The sequence below is a fragment of the Oryctolagus cuniculus genome, chromosome 2 (assembly GCF_051225735.1).
Source record: "Oryctolagus cuniculus isolate XC-2025 breed Fujian yellow rabbit chromosome 2, ASM5122573v1, whole genome shotgun sequence".
NCBI classification, from domain to species: domain Eukaryota; kingdom Metazoa; phylum Chordata; class Mammalia; order Lagomorpha; family Leporidae; genus Oryctolagus; species Oryctolagus cuniculus.
This window is the reverse complement of record NC_142868.1, coordinates 114,735,935-114,762,286: the sequence shown is the minus strand read 5'-3', so window position 1 is coordinate 114,762,286 and position 26,352 is coordinate 114,735,935. Positions and strand designations below refer to the sequence as shown.

At 38.1% G+C, this 26,352-nt stretch overlaps 1 protein-coding gene across 8 annotated transcripts in view; it reads right to left on the bottom strand.

Moving 5' to 3' along the window:
• MGAT4A (alpha-1,3-mannosyl-glycoprotein 4-beta-N-acetylglucosaminyltransferase A) overlaps positions 1 to 26,352 on the bottom strand; it is a 117,296-nt gene that overhangs the window by 49,368 nt on the left and 41,576 nt on the right. For 7 of the 8 annotated variants that reach the window (XR_016229174.1, XM_051842664.3, XM_089326022.1 and 4 more), the window contains exons 3-8: positions 24,672 to 24,839; positions 22,437 to 22,577; positions 11,484 to 11,617; positions 4,900 to 4,946; positions 2,642 to 2,755; positions 464 to 539 (exon numbers count right to left, since the gene is read on the bottom strand). Coding sequence is in view for 7 of the 8 variants with exons in the window: in XM_051842664.3 (XP_051698624.1) it covers positions 464 to 539; positions 2,642 to 2,755; positions 4,900 to 4,946; positions 11,484 to 11,617; positions 22,437 to 22,577; positions 24,672 to 24,839 (680 nt within the window). In the remaining variant the exon portion in view is untranslated. Of the gene's footprint in view, positions 1 to 463; positions 540 to 2,641; positions 2,756 to 4,899; positions 4,947 to 11,483; positions 11,618 to 12,205; positions 12,326 to 22,436; positions 22,578 to 24,671; positions 24,840 to 26,352 lie in introns of those variants that run through there. The other variant, XM_089326020.1, reaches the window with a different exon arrangement.

Sequence of the window (26,352 nt, the reverse complement as noted above, 5' to 3'; positions counted from 1 at the left end):
GAGAAGCAACTGGCTCCTGCCTTCGGATCAGCACTGGGTGCCAGCAGCGGCCATTAGAGGGTGAACCAACAGAAAAAGGAAGACCTTTCTCTGTCTCTCTCTCTCACTGTCCACTCTGCCTGTCAAAAATAAATAAATAAATAAATCTGGCAGATAATTAAATCTTAGTTCTTTATAACAGTGGAGAGAAGAAGGAAAGAAAAGACAGAGGAATGTAAGAAAAACATGGAGGAGCAGATAAGCACATGATCAGCCCACTCAGTGGCCCTAGTGTCTGCAAGCCCTCAAACTGGAATCTCAGACCTTACTCTCTCAAGTATCATGGAGACCTCTCTGCTCTGATGTATGATTATGTTCTTACAGAACTGAGAGACTTGATGTTTTCAAAACTTCTTATTTTAGAAAATATACCCTTGCTAGTGCTCAGAATTGTGAAAAATCCTAAAAGAAAAGCCACACTTACCTGAATGTAATATATGCCTTTTTCCTGAGCATACATCATTAGAAAACAATAATCTAGGTTTTGCTTTGTTCTCCATCTGAAATAAACATAAGTTGGGAAAAATCAAATTGAACAATTAAAAAGATAGGAATCAGATTCAAATTTAGTGAAATAAAATTAGATGCATAAACCTCAACCGTCTATATAGAGTATCATACACACACAAGTACATTCACATGACAATATGTGTATATGTGTGTATATACTATATATATGTGTGAGTTTGTATTTATACTTGGGATAGAGTCAAAAATAGTCACTTTTTTTTCTGATAAAGCTTGATTAAAATACATTTCCAAGAAAATTAAGCCTCAAAATGTCTTGAAGGAAAGAGTCCAAAGTCAAATAAGTTTGAGGAACACTGCCCATGTGTTCCCCTTCTAGGGAAATATTAGTATACTACAGGCACCGAAATATCCAGCAGTGAAGCCCTACGTTGAAAACAAAACTTCAGGGGCTGACAGCATGGTGCAGTGGGTTAAGCCACCATCAGCGAAATTGATATTCCGTATCAGAGCACCAGTTCCAGTCCTAGCTGCTCCAATTCTGATGCATTTCCCTGCTAGTGCTTAAGATAACTCAAGTACTTGGGCCCCTGCCACCCATATGGGAGACCAAGATTGGGTTCCAGGCTCCTGGCTGCAGCTGGGGCTTACAGTCATCTATAAGGAGTTAACCTATGGATTGACTATCTCTTTCTGGGTCTCCTTTTTTTTAAAACTTTTATTTAATAAATATAAATTTTCAAAGTACAGCTTATGGATTACAAGGGCTTTTTCCCCCCCATAACTTGCCTCCCACCCGCAACCATCCCATCTCCCATTCCAGTCACATCAAGATTCATTTTCAATTATCTTTATATATAGAAGATCAATTTAGCAATATATTAAGATTTCAACAGTGCACCCACACAGAAACACAAAGTGTAAAATACCGTTTGAGCACTAGTTATAACATTAATTCACATTGAACAACACATTAAGGACAGAGATCCTACATGAGGAATAAGTGCACAGTGACTCCTGTTGTTGATTTAACAATTGACACTCTTGTTTATGGCATCAGTAATCACCCTAGGCTCTTGTCATGAGTTGCCAAGGCTAGGGAAGCCTTTTGAGTTCACCGACTCTGATCTTATTTAGACAAGGTCATAGTCAAAGTGGAAGTTCTCTCCTCCCTCGCAGAGACCTTTCATTTAGGTGTTTTTTGTTTGTTTGTTTTTTGCCAGAGTGTCTTGGCTTTCCATGCCTGAAATACTCTCATGGGCTTTTCAGCCGGATCCATATGCCTTAAAGGCTGATTCTGAGGCCAGAGTGCTGTTTAGGACATCTGCCATTCTATGAGTCTGCTGTGTATCCTGCTTCCCATGTTGGATCGTTCTCTCCCTTTTTTATTCTATCAGTTAGTATTAGCAGACACTAGTCTTGTTTATGTGATCCCTTTGACTCTCAGTCCTATCATTATGATCAATTGTGAACTGAAACTGATCACTTGGACTACTGAGAATGGCATTGGTACATGCCACCTTGATGGGATTGAATTGGAATCCCCTGGCATGTTTCTAACTCTACCATTTGGGTTAAGTCCGACTGAGCATGTCCCAAATTGTACATCTCCTGTAGCTCTGCCTTTCAACTAAGTACATACAACTCTTAAAAAACAAAAGAAAAAACAAACTTTAACCCACTATTTTTCAAACATCCTCAAACTAGTGCTTCCAAAATTCTATTTCTGGAGACCACTGCTCTGGTACCTAGAACTATGTTTTACACAGAGATAGAGATTAATAAATATTTATTGAATATACACATGCAAAAAACCCCATATCAAATTTATAATGCTAAATCCTTTCAGTGAATTCCTGGTAGCCTACAGAAATACTAATACTGAATAAGAGAAGTAGTTCCAAAAACCAGTTTAGGAAAAACACAATAAAACAAAAGCTTATACTAACTAAGCTTTTATTCAGACTAAGAAAACTTCTCCAGAATATTTTACACAAGTTGTCCTGAACTTAAGTTCAGACAACTGAATCTATCTAGAATATTTTACCAAATTCAACCCTAAAATGTTTTAAGCTTCAATAATTTATCAGATATTATACTTACAAGGATGGAGGATTCTGAAACCATGGCTCACCTTATTCTTTCTTTAGAGTCTCCAAATGTCTCCTTTAAATTTGTCAAGTCAGGATAATAACTTTCAGGAGGTGATATTATTTCTAACAAGCCAGAACTGATTTCTTTAGAAAATCTATAATGAGAAAGGTTAACTGAGTTATTTAAGTTCTGTGGGATTTTATTTATCTTAATGTTCAATTTTCTGTATTTAACCAAAAAACCTCAATAATTATTTGGAGCAGTATATAATGTTACAGTTACAAGGTATTAAATTAAGTAGTTCATCTATGGTTTTATTTACCAGAAAATACAAGCTTTCCCAACAGCTCAAGGTGTTTCTTTTTTTGTAGCACAGAAAACCTAGCCCAGCTACAGACATTATATTCCTAAAAGGTATTAGAAATTTAAATATAAATCAATCAAGGTCTCACAGAAAATAAGGAACTGAAGAAAAACGATGTGTGTGTGTGCGCGCGTGTGTTTATGCAAAACTCTAGATTTTCAGGTCCCCTTTCGTGGGCTATTGACTCTATGTCCTTCTAAATGAGTGTTTCTCAACTGTGGTGACTATCTCCCTTTCCAAGGACATTTAGAATGTCTCGAGACATTTTCATTGTCACAACTGTGAGCAAGCACTACTGACATGTAATGGGCAGACACCAGGGACGCTTATCCTACAATGCATAGGACAGTTCCCACAATAAAGGATTATCTGGCCCCAAATGTCAACAGTCCTGAGACTGAGAAACCCTTTTCTAAAGTGTTTTTTTTTTTTTTTTGAAGAATTTTACTAAGTGAAATGTAATTTCTTTCACACTTAGACAAAGTCTCCACAAAATAGTTGGGCAACCACCAGCCTTTACACAAATGTTCTTAGTGCTTAAATGCACTTTTTTCTGGGCTTGGCTTTTCTATACATTGAAAAAGTAATAAATCAACAGAATCACTGCATAAGCCCTACAGACCGTCTGATGTCATTTACGGAGAGGTCAATAAAATATTGCTCTGTTCCTTTATTTAGCAATCTATACTAAGCTGTGTTTCTATATAGACTTCCAAGGATTTTAGGATGTGAGAAAAATTTAAATGGCAAGTTGATCTTAAATTACACATAATATTTTTAAAATATTCAGTTTTTGCATTTTGACAGACAAAGACAATACTACATTATTTCAAATCTATAGCTACCAAATAACTTTTGATTTTCCTTTTTAAATGGAAGGTATGACTTTTTAGGGACAAAATATACAATTCAATGCATAAACCAGTTTTCAAGACTAATTTTTATGACATCATATTAAAATCACTAGGCAATATTATAAAAGGTAAGAATACCGAAAACCTACTAAGCTCACCATCTGTTACCTGCTACGTGGAACAGATTTAGACATGGTTTCACACAGAGGTCTGTGATGCTTAATTTTAAGGTTCTAATTTGATAGGATTACAGAACACCTAGAATCCCAGAAAAGCATTACTTTGGGTGTATCTATGATGTTGTTTCCAAACAACATTAGCATGTGAATCTAAGTGCACTAGGTGGAAAGACTTCACCTCAATGTGGGCAGGGGATCTTGGGAGGTCTGAAGAAATGAAACAAAGAAGGCAAATTGTTTTTCATGGTCGGAGCTGGGACACTCTTGACTTCTGCCTTAAATTTCCGCTGCTGGCCTTTGGACTCGCAGACTTATACCAGTGGAACCTCTGCTGGTACTCGGACTTCAGCCTCAAATTGAGACTTACACCCTAACTGCCCTGGTCAAGCCCTCTCAGTTGGCTTACACATTCCAGGATTTCCAAACTGCAGAAGATCCATCAAGGGACTTATCAGTTGCCATAATCATGTGAGCCAATTACCCTAATAAATTCCCCTTCATATAACCATATACATCCTCTATAGGCTTTGTATCCCTAGAGAACCCTAACTAATACAAAGTCTGAAACAACTTCTTGAATATTTGCCTTGCCAGCAGAAATATTTTTGCTTCATAAACAGAGAGTCAATGATTTAAGCAACCTTGTGTTACTCTCTCCGTGTTTACTGGCTTCAAGATTGAAGACTGTTATTTAACAATGTTACAGACATATGACATTCTTTTTTATAAGAAAATATACCAATTTATCCCATTAGATAGCTGGGTATTTATACCTACTTTATGACTCTGTAAAACACAATGAAATTCATAGGGAAATGAACTATAAAAGAATGTATTTTCTTTTAGCAAAAAAAAAATAGCAATTAAAATATTTTCATTTCAATAATTAAGACCAACTTACTCTTTCTCCAGTTTGGCTACAACACCATGTACATAATCAATATCTGTCTGGGAAAGAAAAAAATTATACTTAAATTCATAGCTTTATATTTTTATTCAACTTTTAACATTGAACTTAAAATTAAACAAATGATTAAAATATTAAATTTTCAAACAACTTAACGTGATTTGTATTTCTGTATTCTATTGTATTGTACAACTCTCACTGCGTACTTACTGATACAGTATCAGAATTTTAAGTTTTGCAATTTCAGTTGTCTACCTTCAATTCTCTGGAAAAACTGAGTATAGAAACTATTCCTATTTCCTCTAAAATATCCAAACTAGGTAAGTAATGAGTAGTAGCAGTGATAGATATAATATTAACAAAGATTTTTCTACTTGGAATCACAAATCCCTCAGTTCAAGATTTGATTCTGTTAACTGCTAGTACCTAATCTAAAATAAGGCATTCTTCTGAGCTTCAGTTTCCCATTCTATTAAACTAAACAACAAAAGTGAAAGGGAATGATACCTAAGAGACTATGAAATTACATGAAAAAACTATGTAATAGCTTTTAATATTATACTATTTTATCATTATGCTGATAACCCAAATAAACAGGTTAGAAATGTTTATTAGACCTGTGTACTTTTAAATTATGAACAAGTGAAAATCTAATATTCCCATTTAAAATACAGTGAAAACTTACTCAAATGATCAATTAAAAGATACTAGCAATATGTACAATATGATCTATATTATAAAGACTGTCAAAAAAAATTTGAGGAAAACAAAACAAAAAGCTACAACTTAATCCCAGAAACTATAAAACTATAAATTTTTTGTATATTTTTTAGAAGGTTTTTATTTAACAAATACAAATTTCATAGGTACAGCTTTTAGTAATATAGTGGTTCTTCCCCCCATTCCCGCCCTCCCACCCCCACTCCCATCCCACCTCCTACTCCCTCTCCCATTCTATTCTTCATTAAGATTCATTTTGATTTTATATACAGAAGACCAACTCTATACTAAGTAGAGATTTCAACAGTTTGCACCCACACAGACACACAAAGTATAAAGTACAGTTTGAAGACAAGTTTTACCGTTAATTCTCATAGTATACCTCATTAAGGACAGAGGTCCAACATGGGGAGTAAGTGCATAGTGACTCCTGTTCTTGATTTAACAATTAACACTCTTTTATTTTTGACATCAGTGACCACCCGAGGTTCTTGACAGGAGCTGCCAAGGTTATGGAAGCCTTTCAGTCCACAAACTCCGTAGGTATTTAGGTCCATATGCAGGTGGTTCACATGCAAAGTGGAAGTTCTCGCCTACCTTCAGTGAAAAGTATATCCTTCTTTGATGGCCCCTTCTTTCAAATGGGGTCTTATTCACAGAGATCATTCATGCAGAACAGTTTTTGCCACTATGTCTTGGCTTTCCATACCTGAAATGCTCTCATGGAATTTTCAGCCAGATCCAAATGCCTTAGGAGCTCATTCTGAGGTCAGAGTGCTATTTGGGGCGTTTGTCATTCTGTGAGTCTGCTGTGTGGCCTGCTTCCCATGTTGGAACTTTCTTTCCTTTGTAATTCTATCTACTGTTATTACCAGACACTTGGTCTTATTTATGTGATCCCTTTGACATTTAACCTTATCTATATGATCAATTCCACACTTAATATGATTACTTTATTACATAAAATGGGATTAGTACCACCTAGCTTAATGGGACTTGGAGTCCCATGGCAAGTTTTTAGCTTTACCCTTAGGGATAAGCCCGTGGGAATGTGTGCTAACTGTACAGCTCCTCCCTCTCTCATTCCCACTCTTATTTTCAACTGGGATCTTTTTTCAATTTTCAACTACAAATTTTTAAAACTCTTTTCATGACAGGTTTTCTGGAAAAGTATTTTATCATTAATTTCTGTTTATTTAGAGTAATACCAATTTTCATTGCTGAGTTTAAAAACCTAGGTACAGGATATATCCTTAAGCTTACATCCTTCACCAGCACTGTGGCACAGTGGTTTAAACTGCCTGCAACACCAACATACCTTGCTGGAGTATCAATTCAAGTCCTAATGTTCCATTTCCAACCCAACTTCCTACTAATGCACCTGGGAAGGCAGCAAAAGATGGCCCAAGAACTTGGGCCTCTGCCAAACATGTGGGAGACCAGGATGGAGGTTCCTGGTTCCTGGCTTCAGCCTGGAACAGATCTGGCTATTGTAGCCATTTGAGGAGTGTACCAGCAATGGAAGCGCTCTCTCAAATTCTTTCTCTCTGTCACTCTGCTTTTCATAAATAAATACTTTTTAAAAAAGATTTTATCCTTAAAATTTTTAAAAAGATTTTATTTATTTATTTATTTATTTGAGATGTAGAGTTACAGACAGAGAGGGGAAGAGGCATAAAGAAAGTTCTTCCATCTGCTGGTTCACTCCCCAAATAGCTGCAACAGCCAGAACTGTGCCAATTTGAAGCCAGCAGCTTCTTCTGGGTCTCCCACGTAGGTGCAGGGGCATAAACACTTGGGCCATCTTCTGCTTTTTAGGCTATAAGCAGACAGCTGGATCAGAAGAGGAGCAGCCAGGACATGAACAGCACCCATATAGGATGCCAGCATTGCAGGTAAAGGCTTAGCCTAATATGCCACAATGCCAGCCCCACATCCTTCAAATTCTTAACAGAGAATTACAGAGAGGGGCCAGACTTATGGCGTAGCAGGTTAAGCCACTGCCTGCAGCACTGGCATCCCATATGGTTGCCGCTTCAAGTCCTGGCTGCTCCACTTCAGATCCAGCTCTCTGCTATGGCCTGGGAAAGCAGTAGAAGATGGCCCAAGTGCTTGGGCCCCTGAAGCCACGTAGGAGACCCAGAAGAAGCTCCTGGCTCCTGGCTTAAATCAGTGCAACTCTGGCTATTGAGGCCAATTGAGGAATGAACCAGCGGATGTAAGACCTCTCTCTCTCTCTCTCTCTTTCTCTCTCTCTGCCTCCTTCTTTCTCTGTGTAACTTTGACTTTCAAACAAATAAATAAATCTTTAAAAAAAAAAAGAATTATGGCGATATAATTGGTATATGAATCAAAGTACTCTGCACTTTCCTATTATAAATGGCAACATCAGTGGTCTCTTAATAAATTATCATCTATATGTCAGACCAACAAATATCTATTCATCAGGCTGTAATTTTAGTGAATACTATTAATTGAGTACTGTTTACATAAATTTTAATGTATTTAGCAGTAATCCAAAATTTAATTTGATCAGCATTTAATATAAGCTGGTGATCTGTCAAAAAAACAAGAATATAAAAATGAGTGAGACCAGCTCCCTGTCCTAGTATGCAGTCCAAGGAGGGTACCAAGAACAATAAGCTTTTGTGTACACAGATTTGTTATATAATGTGTAATTAAGTTAACAAAACAATGTGATCCAAATATAATAAACATAATCCTTTTGTTGCCTTGTAATAACACTGATGAATAAAATTCATTACACAACTGCAACTGGTATCACTTTCATCCAAGACAATCAATCCTTTCTGCTATTCCTCCTGCCCTCTCCTCCACTCATTAGCAGCGAAGACAAGCAGTTACTAAGATCTCAGGGCTTGTTTTAAGAGAATCTGAGGTAAGACTTTTCCAGAAATTTTTTTAAATGGCATTATTGTCACCCACTTCTGAGAACCTATCTGTGAACCTAAAACTGGGATAAGCACTGAAGTAGCACCTTGACAGTAGGGACTCCATTTTGGAGCACTTGAGACTGCATTCTGGGAAAGTAACCCCCTCTACCTTGAGACTCTGGTCTGAAACTATGATCTCAAATAGTCAGACAATAGCAGTGCACTACATCACCCTTGACAGAGCACAGAAAACCCCTAGCATGATTGCTCAAGCTTGGAAGTAGAAAGGTTGCACCTGGGTTAATCATAAAGATGTGATTTGTCTATGTGTTACATATAATTTGGATTAATGTCAAGATCATAAATGATAATTGTACGATTGTAACTGGTATTGTCAAGATTATGATGGATATTAATTTCACCTAGGTCTTAGGTTATGCTGACCCCAGTAACTATGTACTCTCTTTTTGATCTTAGCAACCGTGCATTCCCCCGCTCCGGATTTTGCAGTTTTTGCCTTTATAAACCCTATGCGGTAGTTCCTCGGGGCTGCTCTGTTCTGGTTTGATCAGAGAGCCCCAGCATGCTGGAAAAATTAAAAAAAAAAAAAAAAAAAAAAAAAAAAACCCTTTGCAATTTGCATGAGAGAAGTCTTTTGCAGACATTCCTCGGCGGTAGGCATTCTCGACCTTAACAGTACATTCCAGGGATAGGTGAACATTATGGCTGGGAGATGTGGGAAGGAAAGCAAGTGTACACAACAAAGGAGAAAAGAGCATTTTCCCCTCCTAGAGAATCAAGTTAAGCACTTCATAGTGAAGTAAAATTAAACAGTTATTTTAAAACTAAAGGATATCATTGATATGTGCCATAACATGAACCTTAAAAACATCACACTAGGGGCCAGCATTGTGGCGTTGCTGGTAAAGCCACCGCCTGCGATGCCAGCATCCCATATGGGTGCTGGTTTGTGTCTTGGCTGAACCACTTTAGATCCAGCTTCCTGCAAGTGGCCAGGGAAAACAGAAGAAGGCCCAAGTGTTTGGCCCCTGCCAACCATGTGGGAGACCCGGAGAAAGCTCCTGGCTCCTGCCTTCTAGCTTTGGCCTGGCCCAGACCTGGCTGTTGGTGGCCATTTTGGAAGTGAAACAGCAGATGAAAGATTCTCATTCTCTTTCTTTCTCTCCCCCCACCCCACACCCACCTTTCAAATAAATAAATCTAAAAGCTAATTTTTAAATAGTATAAGAAAATATTTAAATAACACAAGGCATATAGTCAACAAAAGGATCATTAGAATAAAACTTCCTAAGTGAAAATAAACATAAGGGAGATACAATCTTACAATCTGAACACCACCCTTAGATCATTCCATGGGCCCTTCAGAGCAGTTAGGATTCAATCCTACCAACCCCCCGTGAAATTCAGAATACACTCAGTGAACTTCCAAATAATGCATCCTTGGTCAACTGTTCAAAATTCTGCATGTTCTATAAAGGTCTCATCATACATGCCTAGGAGTGAACCAAAAACCAAAACGAGCAAAAATACCAGCAAAGAATTACTTTTCAGTCTCTCCTGCCAGGGGGACATCTTACAGAGTTTCTCCCTCTTTCAAGAGAAAAAGAGTACAAAGAACACAGTCAAACAGGAAAAAAAAATGATATCCTTTGACTGTCCATGTCTAGTCTTCTCCATTTCCTTTTCTTTCTTAAAATTTTCTCCCCATATATTAAAATGAACCAGATTATTTATGCCTTTATAAAAAATCCTGATTAATTTTTAAAATAATTTGAAAAAGTTCTATTTATTTTTGCTTATTTACTTTAGATAAACTACAAATGAAACACTGGTGACGCTTTCACAAAAGAGTATAAGCTGAGACTGGAAGGATGAATAAGAAAGGCAAAGAAAGGTGAAAATTACTAGTCAGGGTAAAGTCAGTTGCAGTGATTGATAATTTTTAATTGCCTGATGGCAATTCAATGAACTGTTTAATCCTCCTGTGCATGCTGACACATGCACATTTTCAGGTCACAACTGAATTTACATATTCCTTATATATTTTACAATATACATGTAGGAGCTACATAAATGTTTATGTGCTTGAATATATTTCTGTGTTTGCAAAGGTACAAATGGATCAGTTTTTTAGAAGCAAAATGTTGAGTTATGGTGTATATTACAAATCTTAATAGCCATTGCCAAGTTGCTTTCCAAGAAGACTGAATCCATTTCTACATGTATACAGTATCTGATCAACAAACTTAATTACTCATAATGTAGAACTTCTATAAAAGACAAAAAACATCATAAACAAAGTAAATACAAGTAATAAAGTGGACAAAGTATTTCAAAGAGTTATTTCCATAACATGAGAAATTCTTAAAAATCGTTACAACTAAAAATATGAGCAAAGATTATAAAAATAATAAATACAATTGGTAATAAAACACATAAAATATTTAATCCCACATAGTAAAGAAATCTAAATTAAAAAAAAAAGCAAAGTTAAATAAAATGTCATATAGGCAAAAATAATCTAAAGACAAACACGAATGTACTTCAGAACGTTCATGGGGAAATGGAATTTAAAGTTGTTTACTTTTGTGCAAAATAAATCTGAAATCTAGGCATAATTTTTCATAATACACCAATTCATGAACTTTTTGAAAACACCCTTATACTACCCATAAGAACAGATAAACACGCTGTCTCACTGGCTGTTAGAAGAGAGGTAAACCAATTCAACAGCAGGGCACTTTGGACTATTTATTATCGTCCTGCTGACAATGAAGGTTACTATTTCAGTTTCCAAGTACAGCAGAAAAGTTAAGGCAATCAATAATTAAGACCCACATTAAACTAACAGATGGCAAATATTATCCAATCTTATCACAATTTCAAAATATATATTCAATTATAATTCCTGTTTAAATGTATGGAGTACAAATAAATAATTACCTCTCCTATGAAGACTACTATAACACAGTCCAGCTTCTCTTCAGGATACAGATTATCAATAAGGGAATGAAGAGTTTCTATGAGGTAAGATTTAACTTCTCTCTTCACTGTGGGAATTCCCATTACTATTGAAACTGAAACAAAATAATATTGTAATTATATTAAAAGATTTTACAAGGAAAATATAAAAAAACACTATTATAAAAGTATTATGCTCAAATTGATAGGAATAATTGAGAGATCAAAATATACTGAGTTTCAGAAAGAAAAATAATCAAAAGATTCAAAGGCATGTCTATGATACTGCGTATAATTCTTTGTGAAAGGTAGAGAGAAAGTAGAGAGAATGAGACAACTTCCATCCACTGGTTCATTTACCAAATGCCTGAAACAGGAGAGACTGTGCCAAGTCAGACAGAAACCAAGGACTCCATATGGGTCTCCTTCCTGTACCCAAGTACTTGGGCAATCATCAGCTGTCTTCTGCCATATTAGCAAAAAGCTAATGCCTTCCCCACATGGTTTAACAATAAGAACTAATATAAAAGATGATAGAAAAGCAAAATATTAAACTTCAGACTAAAAACAAGGAGTTATAAAGTACAAACAGCAAATTTTACTATACAACTAAAACTCATAAACATTAAACACATCTTAGTGACTTAGAGGAGCTTAGCAATTCAGATGCCAGTTAAAATGCCCATGTCCCATTATCAGAGTACCTGGGCTTGATAGTGGCTCCAGTTTCTGACTCCAGCTTCCTACTAACGCAGACCCTGGTAGGCAGTGATGATGGGTTAAGTAGATAGGTTACCCTGTCACTCATGTGAGAAACTTAGATTCAGTTCCTTGCTCCTGGCTATTGCAGTCTTTGAGTAGTGAAGCAACAGGCTTCACTCTCTCTGTAATAAATAAAAGTATCTCTATTTATATATAAATAAATAAAGGATCTCTCTTTAATAAATAAAACTTTAAAAACAAAAATTGACTGTTACATAGCAGGTTCAAGTATATCACACATCATGAAAGATACAACTCAGTTGTGTAGTTTTCTTGATAAAAAATTTCTAATTTCAATCCAAATATGAGGAAACATCAGACAAATCCAAATTTGGAGAAACTACAAAATAACCAGGCTATACTCTTCAAAGGTCATGAAAGACAAAGAACAAGGAACTGTTCCAGACTGCTACGGATTGAGACTTGACAATTAAAAATATATAAGATCTGGGGGCCGATGTTGTGGCTCAGCGGATTAACGCGCTGGCATCCCATATGGGTACCGGTTCAAGTCCCAGCTGTTCCACTTCCAGTCCAGCTCTCTGCTACGGCCTGGGAAAGCAGTAGAAGATGGCCCAATTCCTTGGGCCCCTGAACCCACGTGGGAGACCTGGAAGAAGCTCCTGGCTCCTGGCATTGGATCGGCACAGCTCTGGCCATTGCGGCCATCTGGGGAGTGAATCAGCAGATGGAAGACCTCTCTCTCTCTCTCTACCTCTCTCTATAACTCTGCCTGTCAAATAAATAAAATAAATCTTAAAAAAAAAAAGAAATATAAGATTTTGAGTTAGATCCTAGAACAGATAAATAATAATAATTTTTAAAAAATGACAAAGTCTGAATAGGAAGCAAGGTCAGTTAATAGTACAGTATCAACATTAATTTCCTGGTTTTGATCACTAATATAGATAAGAACATTTAGGTTCACTGAGTATATGGAAACATTGTACACTATTTGTTCAAGTCTAAAACTTTAGTTAATTCTATTACACTGCTTGTTTTTCGTTTTATTTTATTTTTTTATAATTTATTTAGTTAGGGGTCAGCCCTGTGGAGTAAAAGGTCAACCCACCACCTATGGGACTGGCACCTTATATAAGAGATGGTTCAGGTCCTGGCTGCTCCACTTCCGATCTAGCTCCCTGGATCGACCTAGGATTGGAGACCTAGAGGAAGCTGCTGGCCCCTGACTTCGGACTGGCCCAGCTCCAGTAGTTGCAGCCATCTGGGGAGTGAACCAGAGAATGGAAGACCTCTCATGTCTCTCTGGGACACAAACTGGAGCCCATATGGGATGTGGCATTGCAGGCAGCTTTACCTACTACGCTACAATGCGGCCCTTACACTGCCTGTTTTGAATCCAATTTTTGTTCCTACATGATTAATATATTAGGAAACAATTTGGGAATGTGAATTTCACATTTCCTGAAGTGCAACTTGTCCTCTGAGACAGACACTTGCTAGGTCATCATCTGAAAACCATACCCAGCAGCGATTTTCAGAAAGTTACACAGAACCACGTAGAAATAATAAAACAGATACCTCAAACATCTTCTAGCCTCCTCAGTTCACACATTACCAACCACATTCAGCCACGCTTGGTGTTACAACTTCAGTTGGAATTCAGCCAACTCATCTTATGCGCCACTTCACTGTAACTTAGAGCTGCAACACGTCTACAGCCACTTTAACAAGCAAACCTTAGGTCTACTTCAAGGCAGAGTACTCTATTTGTATTTACCTATTTTTCAATCATGCAATGTGTAAAACTGCGCTACCATTTTCTTTTTTTTTTTTTTTTAGCTTTTATTTAATGAATATAAATTTCCAAAGTACAGCTTAGGGATTACAAAGGCTTGCCCCCCATAACGTCCCTCCCACCTGCAACCCTCCCCTTTCCCAAGCCCTCTCCCCTTCCATTCACATCAAGATTCATTTTCGATTCTCTTTATATACAGAAGATCAATTTAGCATACATTAAGTAAAGATTTCAACAGTTTACTCCCACACAGAAACATAAAGTGAAAAATACTGTTTGAGTACTAGTTATAGCATTAAATCTCAATGTACAGCACACTAAGGAAAAAGATCCTACATGAGGAGTAAGTGCACAGTGACTCCTGTTGTTGACTTAACAAATTGACACTCTTGTTTATGGCATCGGTAATCACCCTAGGCTCTTGTCATGAGCTGTCAAGGCTATGGAAGCCCCCTGAGTTCACCGACTCTGATCATATTTAGACAAGGCCATGGTCAAAGGGGAAGTTCTCTCTTCCCTTCAGAGAAAGGTACCTCCTTCTTTGATGACCCGTTCTTTCCACTGGGATCTCACTTGCGGAGATCTTTCATTTAGGTGTTTTTTTTTTTTTTTCCCTCCAGAGTGTCTTGGCATTCCATGCCTGAAATACTCTCATGGGCTTTTCAGCCGGATCCACACGCCTTAAGGGCTGATTCTGAGGCCAGAGTGCTGTTTAGGACATCTGTCATTCTATGGGTCTGCTGTGTATCTCACTTCCCATGTTGGATCATTCTCTCCCTTTATTCTATCAGCTAGTATTTGCAGACACTATTCTTGTTTATGTGATCCCTTTGGTTCTTAGTCCTATCACTATGATCAATTGTGAACAGAAATTGATCACTGGGACTACTGAGATGGCATTGGTACATGCCACCTTGATGGGATTGAACTGGAATCCCCTGGTATGTTTCTAACTCTACCGTTTGAGGTAAGTCATCTTGAGCATGTCCCGAATTGCACATCTCTTCCCTCTCTTATTCCCACTCTTATATTTAACAGCAATCATTTTTATTATTATTATTTTTTAAGCCGAGTTACAGAGAGACAGAGATCTTCCATCTACCAGCTCATTCCCAAGATAGTTGTTGCAGTGGCCAGGGATGGGCCAGGCTGAAGGCTGGAGCCAAGAGCTTCATCCAGGTCTCCCCCGTGGGTGGCATGGGCCAAACACTTGGCCCATCTTCCACTGCTTTTCCCAGGCCATTAACAGGAAGCATGATCAGAGGTGGAGCAACCAGGACACCAAACCAGCACCCATATGAGATGCCAACATTACAGGCACATGGCTTTACCTGCTATGCCACAACATCTACCCCTGTTCTTGTCATTTTTACATATAAAACAAAGTTTTTGAGTGTTGTGATCCTAATCCCATTTTGCTCCTTCCATTGTGCAATTCTACACATGGCAGTGACTTTTGGGGATCACTGTGTTATGAAACTGACGATTTCCATTAAATTTTCAAAAATTATTTCTTAAAGTCTTAATATTCTGAGCATTATAAATCAAAAGTATTTTTGCAAACCCTAAAAGTAAATTATGTTTTTTAACAATTTGTTAGAGATAAAATACAAAGTACTGATAATTCATAGGATTCTAAAGCTAAAAAAGGGGGTGAGAGCATTTCACAGTGGTTAAGATGCTGGTTTGGATGCCAGCATCCTGTACTAGTAAGTTCAAGTCCCAGTTCACTCCAGATTCCAGCTTCCTGCTAATGTGTACCCTGGGAGACAGCAAATATGGCTGAAGTAAGTAGGGTCCCTACCACTCACAGACAGACTTCGGTTGAGTGCCCTGCTCCCAGCCTCAGCTTGTCCCAGGCCTGGCTGTTGCAGGCATTCAGGGGGTAAACCAGTAGATGGGAGATACATAGTGTACTCTCTTTTTTATCTTGCAAATGGGTAAAATGAATAATTTTTTTAAAGTGTAACTTTAAAAAATAACAGGTGCCAGAGTGGTGGTTCAGTGGGTTAAGTCACTGCCTGCAATGCTGGAATCCCACATGAGTGCAAGTTTGAGTCAAATCTGTTCCACTTACAATCCAGCTTCCTGTTAATGTGCCTGGGAAAGCAGAAGTGCCCAAGTGCTTGGGCCCTTGAAAGCCAAGTGGGAGATCCAGATGGCGTTCCAGGCTCCCCAACTTGGCTTGGCCCAAGCCTGGCTGTTGCAGCCATCTGGGAAGTGAACTAGTGGAAGGAAAATCTCTGTCTCTCCCTCTTTATGTAAACTTGCCTTACAAATAGGTAAACAAATCTTTTCTTTAAAAAAAAAATTGAAGTGAGAATGACATAAATCATCGATCAGTTAACCTACCATCATGCTTCTGCAGGTTTCAAAGTTAAGGTTTCAAAGATGGTTAAGGGACCATCCCTAGGTCCCAACCCATATCCCTCTCTTCCATCTTAGGGATGAAGAGTTGTCAAGGACTCAAAAAGAGAAATAATTTGCTATACTTAATTGAAAGCCTATTAAATGCAAGACATTATTTTATGTGTTAGATATATAACAGTAACATAAACAAAGTCTTTGCACTTATAGAATTTACCTTCTAGAAAGGAGGGAAGGGTAAATGATAAATAAATAATATAATGTTTGAGTATCATAGAGTCTATAACAATTAAAATGTAATGTTGGAAGAGTAGTGAATTGGAAGTAGGGAGTAGTACTGCTATAGATAGTGTAATCATGAAAGGCCCCTCTGGTATCAACTGAGCTTACAACTAGTGATGAGAAAGAGAAGGGAAGGAAATTTCAGAAAAGGAAATGGCAGGGCCCTGAAGAAAGAATGATTTTCACATAGTCAAGAAATGGAAAGAACAGAACGCATCTAAAGAAGAATAAATCAAGTGAGTCAGGGGTTATATCACACAGATAAGAACTTTGGCTTTTTTCTTTTTTAAAGACTGATTTATTTATTTGAAAGTCAGAGTTACAGAGAGAAAGTGGAAGAGAAAGAGGGAGAGATTTTTCCATCTGCTGGTTCATTCCCCAGAATGCCACAATGGCTGGGGATGGGCCAGGCCAAAGTCAGGAGCCAGGAGCTTCTTCCTGGTCTCCCACATGGATAGGAGGAGCTCAAGCACTTGGGCCATCTTCCACTGCTTTCCTCAGGCCATTAGCAGGAAGCTGGACTGGAAGTGGAGCAGACATGACATGAACTGGTGCCCATAAGGGGTACTGGCATTACAGAAGGCGGCTTTTAATTTAGTTTTAATTCTGAGTGCAAGAGAAAGCCATTGAGAGATTGTAAGAAAGGGAATGACACTATCCAAATTGTAATTTTAAGAGACTGCCAAATTTTGTAGAGAGTAAAAATACCATTTTAAAGGTGAAAACATCTTGAGGACATAATTTAGGAAGAAACTAATTCGCTGAATTAGAGTGTTTGAAGAGATGAAGATGAATGGATAGATTTGAGAGATCTTCACCAATGGGGCTTCAGACTTGCAGAAGCAAGCAAAATAGAGGAACCAACGAGGAGCTGAGTAAGCAAATGGGTATCTTTTACTAACAACACATTTGATGGGGAGAGGGCTCCAAAGCAAAATTTCTATTTTGACTATTTTACTTTGAGATGCCAAAACACAAGATGAGTTACCCTGGAAGCAAATTTTCATATACTTCAATCTCCCTTAGGATTTAAATTAAAAAAAAAAAAAAACTTAAAATGTTTAGAATATAGACTAAAAGTCTAACAACATAGTGTTAAACTTTGTGAATGTGAAGCATTCTCAAGTAAATGTTAACTCATTTGGAGTTCAAAACATTTCATTTATGGAAAAAGTAATACAGATACTAATTCAAGAGTACACAAAAACGTTATGAAGTAATAATACAAATCCTCTATTCCCCACTTCTTGGTTTGTTGTTTTGTTTCTGTTTTAAGTTTAGGCAGTAGGTTTAGGGAATAAGACAGATTTCCCAAATATTCAAATATACTATTTTGGAGCTGAAATTCAAATTCTTTAGTTTAAACCAAGGCATGCAACAACTCCAAAACTAAAAATGAAAGTACTAAATTTAGCCAAACCTACAGAATTAGAGTAACTATATCTGCAGTAATTGGCAGAATTACCATAAAAAAAGAGCAGTTTTCCCCTGCCTTCTGAGCTCCTGGTAAGATTTCACTTCTTCTTCCTCTTTCGGCTGGAGACCAGCAATATTCAGTACAGGAACTGCTCTACAACCTGGATCCTTAATCAATCAATGAAGCAGGAAGCCCATAAACCTTAATGGACACGTACCATAAGCAAAAACATAAAGAACCCTTTGTTTCACTGAGATTTTGGAGTTGTTAGGCAATAGCATTACTCCACTTGTTCTGTTTGATACAACATTCTATGACTTACAACCTAGGAAACATAAGTACTCCAAGGAGTTGCAGTTCAGAACTGTGTCAGCAAAGTGAAGAATATGTTCATATCATCCTTTTTGGAGGAGCAAAGTGGACCAGGGAGCCAAATAGAAACAGAGCCAAAAGGTAAGATTAAATATTTTGTTCCAATGATTAATGTCCAATATTTTCAATTCAAATATCAAATCGTGCATATATATTTATTACACACTAGACAATCTGAAATACAGTTATAAGATAGGTAAAACCCTTCCTCATGGTGTTTATAAATTGATTTAAGTTTTCTTTCACTTTCCTGAGGTTTTCAAATTGTAGTACTTAAAGTCAAGAAAAATTTAAGAATAATTTTAATTTGGCAATCTTCAATTACCTTCAGTTGTAACTAAATTATGTCCCTTTTTAAATATTCACCACTAGTCAAATATTTTTAGCCTACCAAGTTTCCTTACGGTTTGACTTCAGCCATTTATTCCTTTTCCCCTTATATTTCATGACAATTTTTTCTTCTATTGCCTAGTGACAATTCTCTTTCTTCCCTGGCTCCATTTTTCTCTTTGGAAATTAAATGCTTAAAGAACTTAGTCCTAAGCCCTAAGTGATCTCATCTTACAACTTATTTGCAAACAATGACTGAAAATTAAACCAGCTCAAATCTCTACTTTGCATCCTACACCTAAATATCCAACTGCCTATTTGGTATCTCCACTGCAGTATCTCAAAATCACCTCTAAACTTATATCCAAGTTTATGATCTTCTCTTGCAAATCAATGTTACAAAATTCAGTGAATTATCACTGAGTCCCCTTAACTCAGGGAATAGTCCTTACTATGTATCTCAATCCAGAAACCTAGCACTTATCCTTGACCACCCTTCTGCCTGAGTCTACAAATCCAGTTCATCACTATGACTTTTTTGAAAGCAGAGTACCGAGCAAGAGAAGGAGAGACAGAGAGAGGTATCTTCCATATGCTGATTCACTCCCCAAATGGCCACAATGACTGGGGCTGGGCCATGCCAAAGCCAGGAGCCCAGAGATTCTTCCAGGTCTCCCATGTGGGTGAAGGGGCCCAAGTTCTTAGGCCATATTCCACTGCTTTCCTGGGCACATTAGCAGGAAGCTGGATGGAAAGTTGAGCAGCTGGGACTTGAATTGGCACCCAGGTAGGATGCTGGTGCTGCAAGCTGTGGCTTAATCCACTGCACCACAGACCTGGCCCTGATGTCCTTTCTTTTATATTTCCATATACTGCAAACAACCTTTACATCCACCTTCTTTCTTATATTCCTACTACTACATAGTCCAAATTCATCCTTTCTCAAGTGGATCACTAAAACCTCACTGAAGACCTCAAGCTGATCTCTTTCATCTACTCTTCTTCCCACATCCTCAAGCACCCCTACCATCATAGCAAATGTGATCTTTGCAAAATTTAAATCTTTTTTTTTTAAGATTTATTTTATTCATTTGAAAGAGTTACAGAGAGAGATATAGACAGAGAGGTCTTCCATCCGCTGGTTTACTCCACAGATGGCTGCAATGGCCAGAGCTGGGCTGATCTGAAGCCAGGAGCCAGGAGCCTCCTCCAGGCCTCCCATGTGGGTGCAGGGGCCCAAGGACCTGGGCCATCCATTACTGCCCTCCCAGCAGAGAGCTGGATTGGAAGAGGAGCAGCCGGGACTAGAATCGATGGCCATATGGGATTCCGGTGCTGCAAGCCAGGGCTTAAACCCACTGCGTCACAGTTCCGGCCCCACAAAATTTAAATCTTATGAAGTCATCTTTAATCAGCCCTCTTCAAAACCCTTCAATGTCTTCTTACTGTTCTTAGGATTAAAAACAAAACAAAACAGTCAACATTATCTGGCCTCAATTTACAACCCTTGTTTCAATCTTACTCTACACTATCCCTCTATACTTCAACATTAAACTACATGCATTTTCTACTGGTGTCAGATCAAGTATATTTAAGACTTCCCTCAACTCCCTAATTAGGTCAAATGCCCCTTTTATAGATTCTCAATATCCTCTATATCTTAAAGTTGCAATTATACACTTATTTGCACAATTGGTTATTTGACCAGTGTGTGTCTTTTACTAAAGTGAAGCTTCACAAGTCAGTTACTGTTCTATTGGGTGAGCTATCCTGTCTCATTCCTCTGAAATACACTAATGTTTTATTTTTAAGTCATATTCAATCAGCTTTTTAATAGTTAAGAGTTTTATAAAGCTGATAGTATTTTTGAAAGGTAGCTAAAGCAGACAGCTAGAAAACAAAAAGCACCCAGATGTACATTAAAATTTTCCCTTCCTGGGGCCAGTATTGTGGTGTAGCCAGTAACACTACTGCCTGCAACACCAGCATCCCACTATGGGCACCAGTTCATATCCTGGATGTTCCACTTCTGATCCAGCTCCCTGCTAATGGCCTGGGAAAAGCAGCATGAGATGGCCCAAGTACTTGAACCACTGCCAACCATGTGGGAGACTCCGAAGAAGCTCCTGGCTGCTGCCTGGGGCATGAAGCCACTGAAGAAATATATCTTCTCTCTCTGACTTTCGAACTAAATAAATAAATCTTTTTTTAAAAATTCTCCTTCCTGTATCCTTAAGCAATATTTCTTAATATTTTTAGAGTTACAGAGCCTTTTGAATATGCTGGAAGGCTAGCATCCTCTCCTCTCCTTAAAACACACAGATACACACACACACACAGAGAATAATTTTGTATGTAATATCTGGAATTTTACAGAATGTCATACCCAATTAATTTATTATAAATATTTATTTCAGGGGCTGGCACTGTGGCACAGCAGGTAAAACTGGCACTTGTGGCACTGGCATCCCACAGAGGTGCTGGTTCAGGTCTCATCTGCTCCTCTTCCAATCCAGCTCTCTGCTACGGCAAGGGAAAGCAGTAGAAGACGGCCCAAGTTCTTGGGCCCTGTACTCACATGGGAGATCTGAAAGAAGCTCCTGGCTCCTGACTTCAAATTGGCCCAACTCCAGCTGTTGCAGCCATTTGGGTAGTGAACCAGTGGAAGGAAGACCTTTCTCTGTCTCTCCCTCTTTCTATAACTCTACCTCTCAAATAAATAAATATTTAATTTTTTTTTTTTTTGACAGGCAGAGTGGACAGTGAGAGAGAGAGAGAGAAAGGTCTTCCTTTGCCGTTGGTTCACCCTCCAATGGCCGCCGTGGCCGGCGCGCTGCCGCTGGCGCACCGCGCTGATCCGATGGCAGGAGCCAGGAGCCAGGTGCTTTTCCTGGTCTCCCATGGGGTGCAGGGCCCAAGCACCTGGGCCATCCTCCACTGCACTCCCTGGCCACAGCAGAGAGCTGGCCTGGAAGAGGGGCAACCGGGACAGAATCCGGCGCTCCAACCGGGACTAGAACCTGGTGTGCCGGCGCCGCTAGGCGGAGGATTAGCCTAGTGAGCCGCGGCGCCGGCCAATATTTAAATTTTTAAAAAATTTATTTGAAAAGCAAAGAGAGACAGACAAAGATATTCCACTACCCAAATGTCTACAACACCTGGATCAGGCCAAAGCCAAGAGCCAGGGACTCAATCCAGGTCTCCCAAATGGGTGGTAAGGACCCAAGTACTTCAGCTGCCATCTGCTGCGTCCAGGGTACGCATTAGCTAGAAGTTGGAATTAGAAGCAGAGTTAGGACTAGAACCTACACACTCTGACGTGTGCTGCTGGCATCGTAATCAACAGTTTAACCACTGTGCCGAATGCTCACCCCCACCCCCAATTTTTTTAAAACAGAAAAATTATAAAGGTTTAAACATTTATCTGCCTGAACTACATTTTTCATGACCTTTTTTAGCAATATTACTTTGGTCTATGAAGAAAAATGTCTAGCAGCTTTCAAAATGGAATATATGAACCAGAAGTTACTGTATTCAGATGACAGAATTTGTATTATTTAAACTGTTAGACTTCTAATGGTTAATAACGTCCATAACACAACTATGACAGGCAATAGAATCACATTAAGGGACAAAATAGACGCACCTCCTGTTCTTCCATTACCAATCTGCACAGCAGGTTGAAGACTTCCTTCATTTTTCAATAAATGAGGCAGATGATAATAAATACTTGGCACTTGAAGAGATTTTTTGCTTGTTAACTCCTTTAATAGTTTTAAGGTATTATCTGAAACATAGAAGTACAATCAATCACAGGAATACCTTATCCTACTGAAGCTGATTTTATAAAATAAGAGTTAAAAAACTATAAGAACTAAAGAATTTTCTTTCCTAATTCTTACTGTGGCAAAGAAGATTCCCCATTTAAAATGAAAAGGACATGTTTGCAACCCAAGTCTCACAGAGGCATGATGCTAAATAAGGTGAAGAAAGCCTAAATAGACATTGATGAAATATAATAGTACACTGACCACCAATAACTTTCACTTTGTTCATACATCTATATTTTATACAAATTTTGCAAAGATGTATTTTTTATAAAAACTTCAAGTGAAATAATTTGAACAGCACAGTACAGATCCTAACTTTCAAATAGTTTCAAATAGGAACCAATGAATAATTTAATGTATGAAACACTTGGTAGTATAAAAATGTTGTTTTAAGTTCTTATCAAATTAGAATACAACTTTTGTGGGTTTTTTTGTTTTTTGTTTTTGTTTTTGTTTTTGTTTTGTTTTGTTTTGACAGGCAGAGTGGACAGAGAGAGAGACAAAGGTCTTCCTTTTGCCATTGGTTCACCCTCCAATGGCAGCCACGGCTGGCGCGCTACAGCTGGCGCACTGCGCTGATCCGATGGCAGGAGCCAGGTACTTCTCCTGGTCTCCCATGGGGTGCAGGGCCCAAGCACCTGGGCCATCCTCCACTGCACTCCCTGGCCACAGCAGAGAGCTGGCCTGGAAGAGGGGCAACCGGGACAGAATCCGGCACCCCGACTGGGACTAGAACCCGGTGTGCCGGTGCTGCAAGGTGGAGGATTAGCCTAGTGAGCCGCGGCACTGACCTAGAATACAACTTTTAAATAAGGAAGATGACAGCAAAGACTTGCAGCTTCAATCCCATTAAAAAAAAAATACAAGAACCAAATTCACAAAAGAAATACAAATTACTGTCAGACATTAATGTTTAATTTCTTAAGAAATTATTATAAAGTACAGCATGCCAATCTCAACCTACCAAAACCAAAATAGGTAACTATTTTTCTTTTTTTTTTTTTTTAAGATTGTATTTATTTGTTTGAAAGGCAGAGTTACAGACAGACAGAGGCAGAGAGAAAGAGAGGTCTTTCATCTGCTGGTTCATTCCCCAGATGGCCACAATGGCCAGAGCTGCGCCAATCTGAAGCCAGGAGCCAGGAGCTTCTTCTGGGTCTCCCACACAGATGCAGGGGCCCAAGGACTTGGGCCATATTCTACTGCTTTCCCAGGCCATAGCAGAAAGTTGCATCGGAAGTAGAGCAGCCAGGATGTGAACTGGCGCCCGCAGACTGGGGCTTTAACCTGCTGAGCCACAGCACCAACCAACTCTGCCTTTCAAACAAATAAATAAATTTTTAAAACAAAAACAAAGAAAACCACTATCTTGAAGAATATTTACTCACACAGCAAAAATTTTATCAGGAAAGGAAGTAAGAAACATAAAACTTTGAAAACAAGGTAAGGCAGCAGATCTCAAGATAAGAATTTATATTTTTTAGAATAGATGAAAAAAATCAACATAGAATGGTCATGCAAATTTGGAAGTAAATTATTAAATACATATTAATTTAATTATCAGAATAAGTAGCATACAGAAATAGAAAATAACTGGCATTCATCTTAACTCTGACCAGAAGTTCTCAGTGAAAGAAGAGTTCAGCTGCTCCCAAAGGTATCTATCATATACCCATGTGTCTTTTTTTATTATAAATCATACTCAAGAGTACTAGTTGCATGAAATAATTCAAAGACTTTTCCAGAGTACAGCTGAAGTCCATATATGAATCACAAAATAAACTTTAACCTCATTATAAATGTTTTCAAAAGATGCCAGTTCCTCATTATTGTCCATGAAATTTATAGAGCTGAAACTTAATTCACTATTTTTCTCTTAAAATCAAATTTAGCAATAAAAATTATTTTATAATGTACCAGAATAGAATGGTTTATATGATTTTTCTTTCTAAATGGGATAACATGATGGTTGATAAACTACTTTTCAGAACTTTCAAATAGATTTACTCTAGTCATTTAAAAATGCTTTTACATTACAAAAAATATTGTACCTGAAAACTTATTTAGTGTATCCTTACTTCCATTTGTTTCTGCTCCTACATTCCTAAACTGTTGTACAATGCTATTTAATTCAGAAGATCTCTGTGAGATTCTATGTTCAGCAATTCGAAGACGTTCTTTTAAAGCAAGAAATTCTCGTTGGTAAGCAATCAATTTTTCTGGAAGCAAAACCGAAAATGTTGTTAGAATATTTCAAAAAACAAACAAAAAGACAACAAAAAATACAATAATCCAAATAGGACTATAAGATGAGGAACTGTTGAACTTTTCAGAAGAAAATACTTATTGATGCAGAACTGAAAACAAAAAAGAGCTCTGACATTATTTATAATGAAGCACTTAAATTGAGATCCCTAATCTGAAAATAATTCAAAATCTGAAATGGTCCATAATCTAAAAATTTTTGACTGCCAATAGTTGCTCCAAGTGGAAAATTCCACACTTAATCTCTCATGACAGATTTCAATCAAAACATCGGTGCACTAAAAATACCATATAAAATTATGTTCATATATGTACAAAATTATATAGAAGGTACATATGAAATATAATTGAATTTTGTGTTTAGAAGTGGGTCCCACCCCCACGGTATTTCAGTATGCCAATATACACAAAATCCCCTCTAAAAAATTGAAATCCAAAACAGTTCAGGACTGAAACATTTCAGATAAGAGACAGTCAACATATAATAACTTTGTGCTCTTAATTTTTTTTTAAAGATTTTACTTATTTATTTGAGAGATAAGAGTTATAGACAGTGAGAGGGAGAGGCAGAGAGAAAGGTCTTCCTTCCATTGGTTCACTCCCCAGATAGCCACAACAGCCGGAGCTGCGCCGATCCAAAGCCAGGAGCCAGGAGCTTCTTCCGGGTCTCCCATGCAAGCGCAGGGGCCCAAGCACTTGGGCCATCTTCCACTGCTTTCCCAGGCCACAGCAGAGAGCTGGATTGGAAGAGAAGCAGCTGGGACTAGAATTGGCGCCCATGAGATGCCAGCGCTGCAGGCAGAGGATTAACCTACTGTGCCACAGCAACAGCCCCATGCTCTTAATTTTTTTCTTAGAGATTTATTCACGTATTTGAAAAGCAGAGTTTACAGAGAGAAACAGAGATGGAGAGAGAGAGTGCAAGAGATCCTCCATCTGATGGTTCACTCCCCAAATGGCCGCAACAGCTGGAGCTGGGTGAATCCGAAGCCAGGAGCTTCTTCCGGGTCTCCCACACGGGTGGCAGGGACCCAAGAACTTGGGTCATCTCCCATTGCTTTCCCAGGCACATTAGCAGGGAGCTGGATTGGCAGTAGAGCAGCTGGGGTCACAGGCAGCAACTTTATCCACTGCACCACAACAAAGACCCCTAGTGCTCTTATTATTTGTAAAAATGTGCATACTCTCTACTTATAACTTCAAAAATTTAAAGATGAAGAGGGAAGGATAAAAGTTTTTACAACTGACACTTCAACATACTACTAACATTTCTCAAAAGGTACAAACAACTATAAAGATTGTATTTGTTTTCAAGAAGACAGTAAGACAAGGTACAAACAGATGGCTATATGTAATCACATAATGAATATAACATGTTTTATAGCATAATCATTAATTTCTAAATAATTCACTAAATATTTCCTCTGTTTTTCCTCTTCCATAAAGATTTCTCTAGGCCAGACTTGG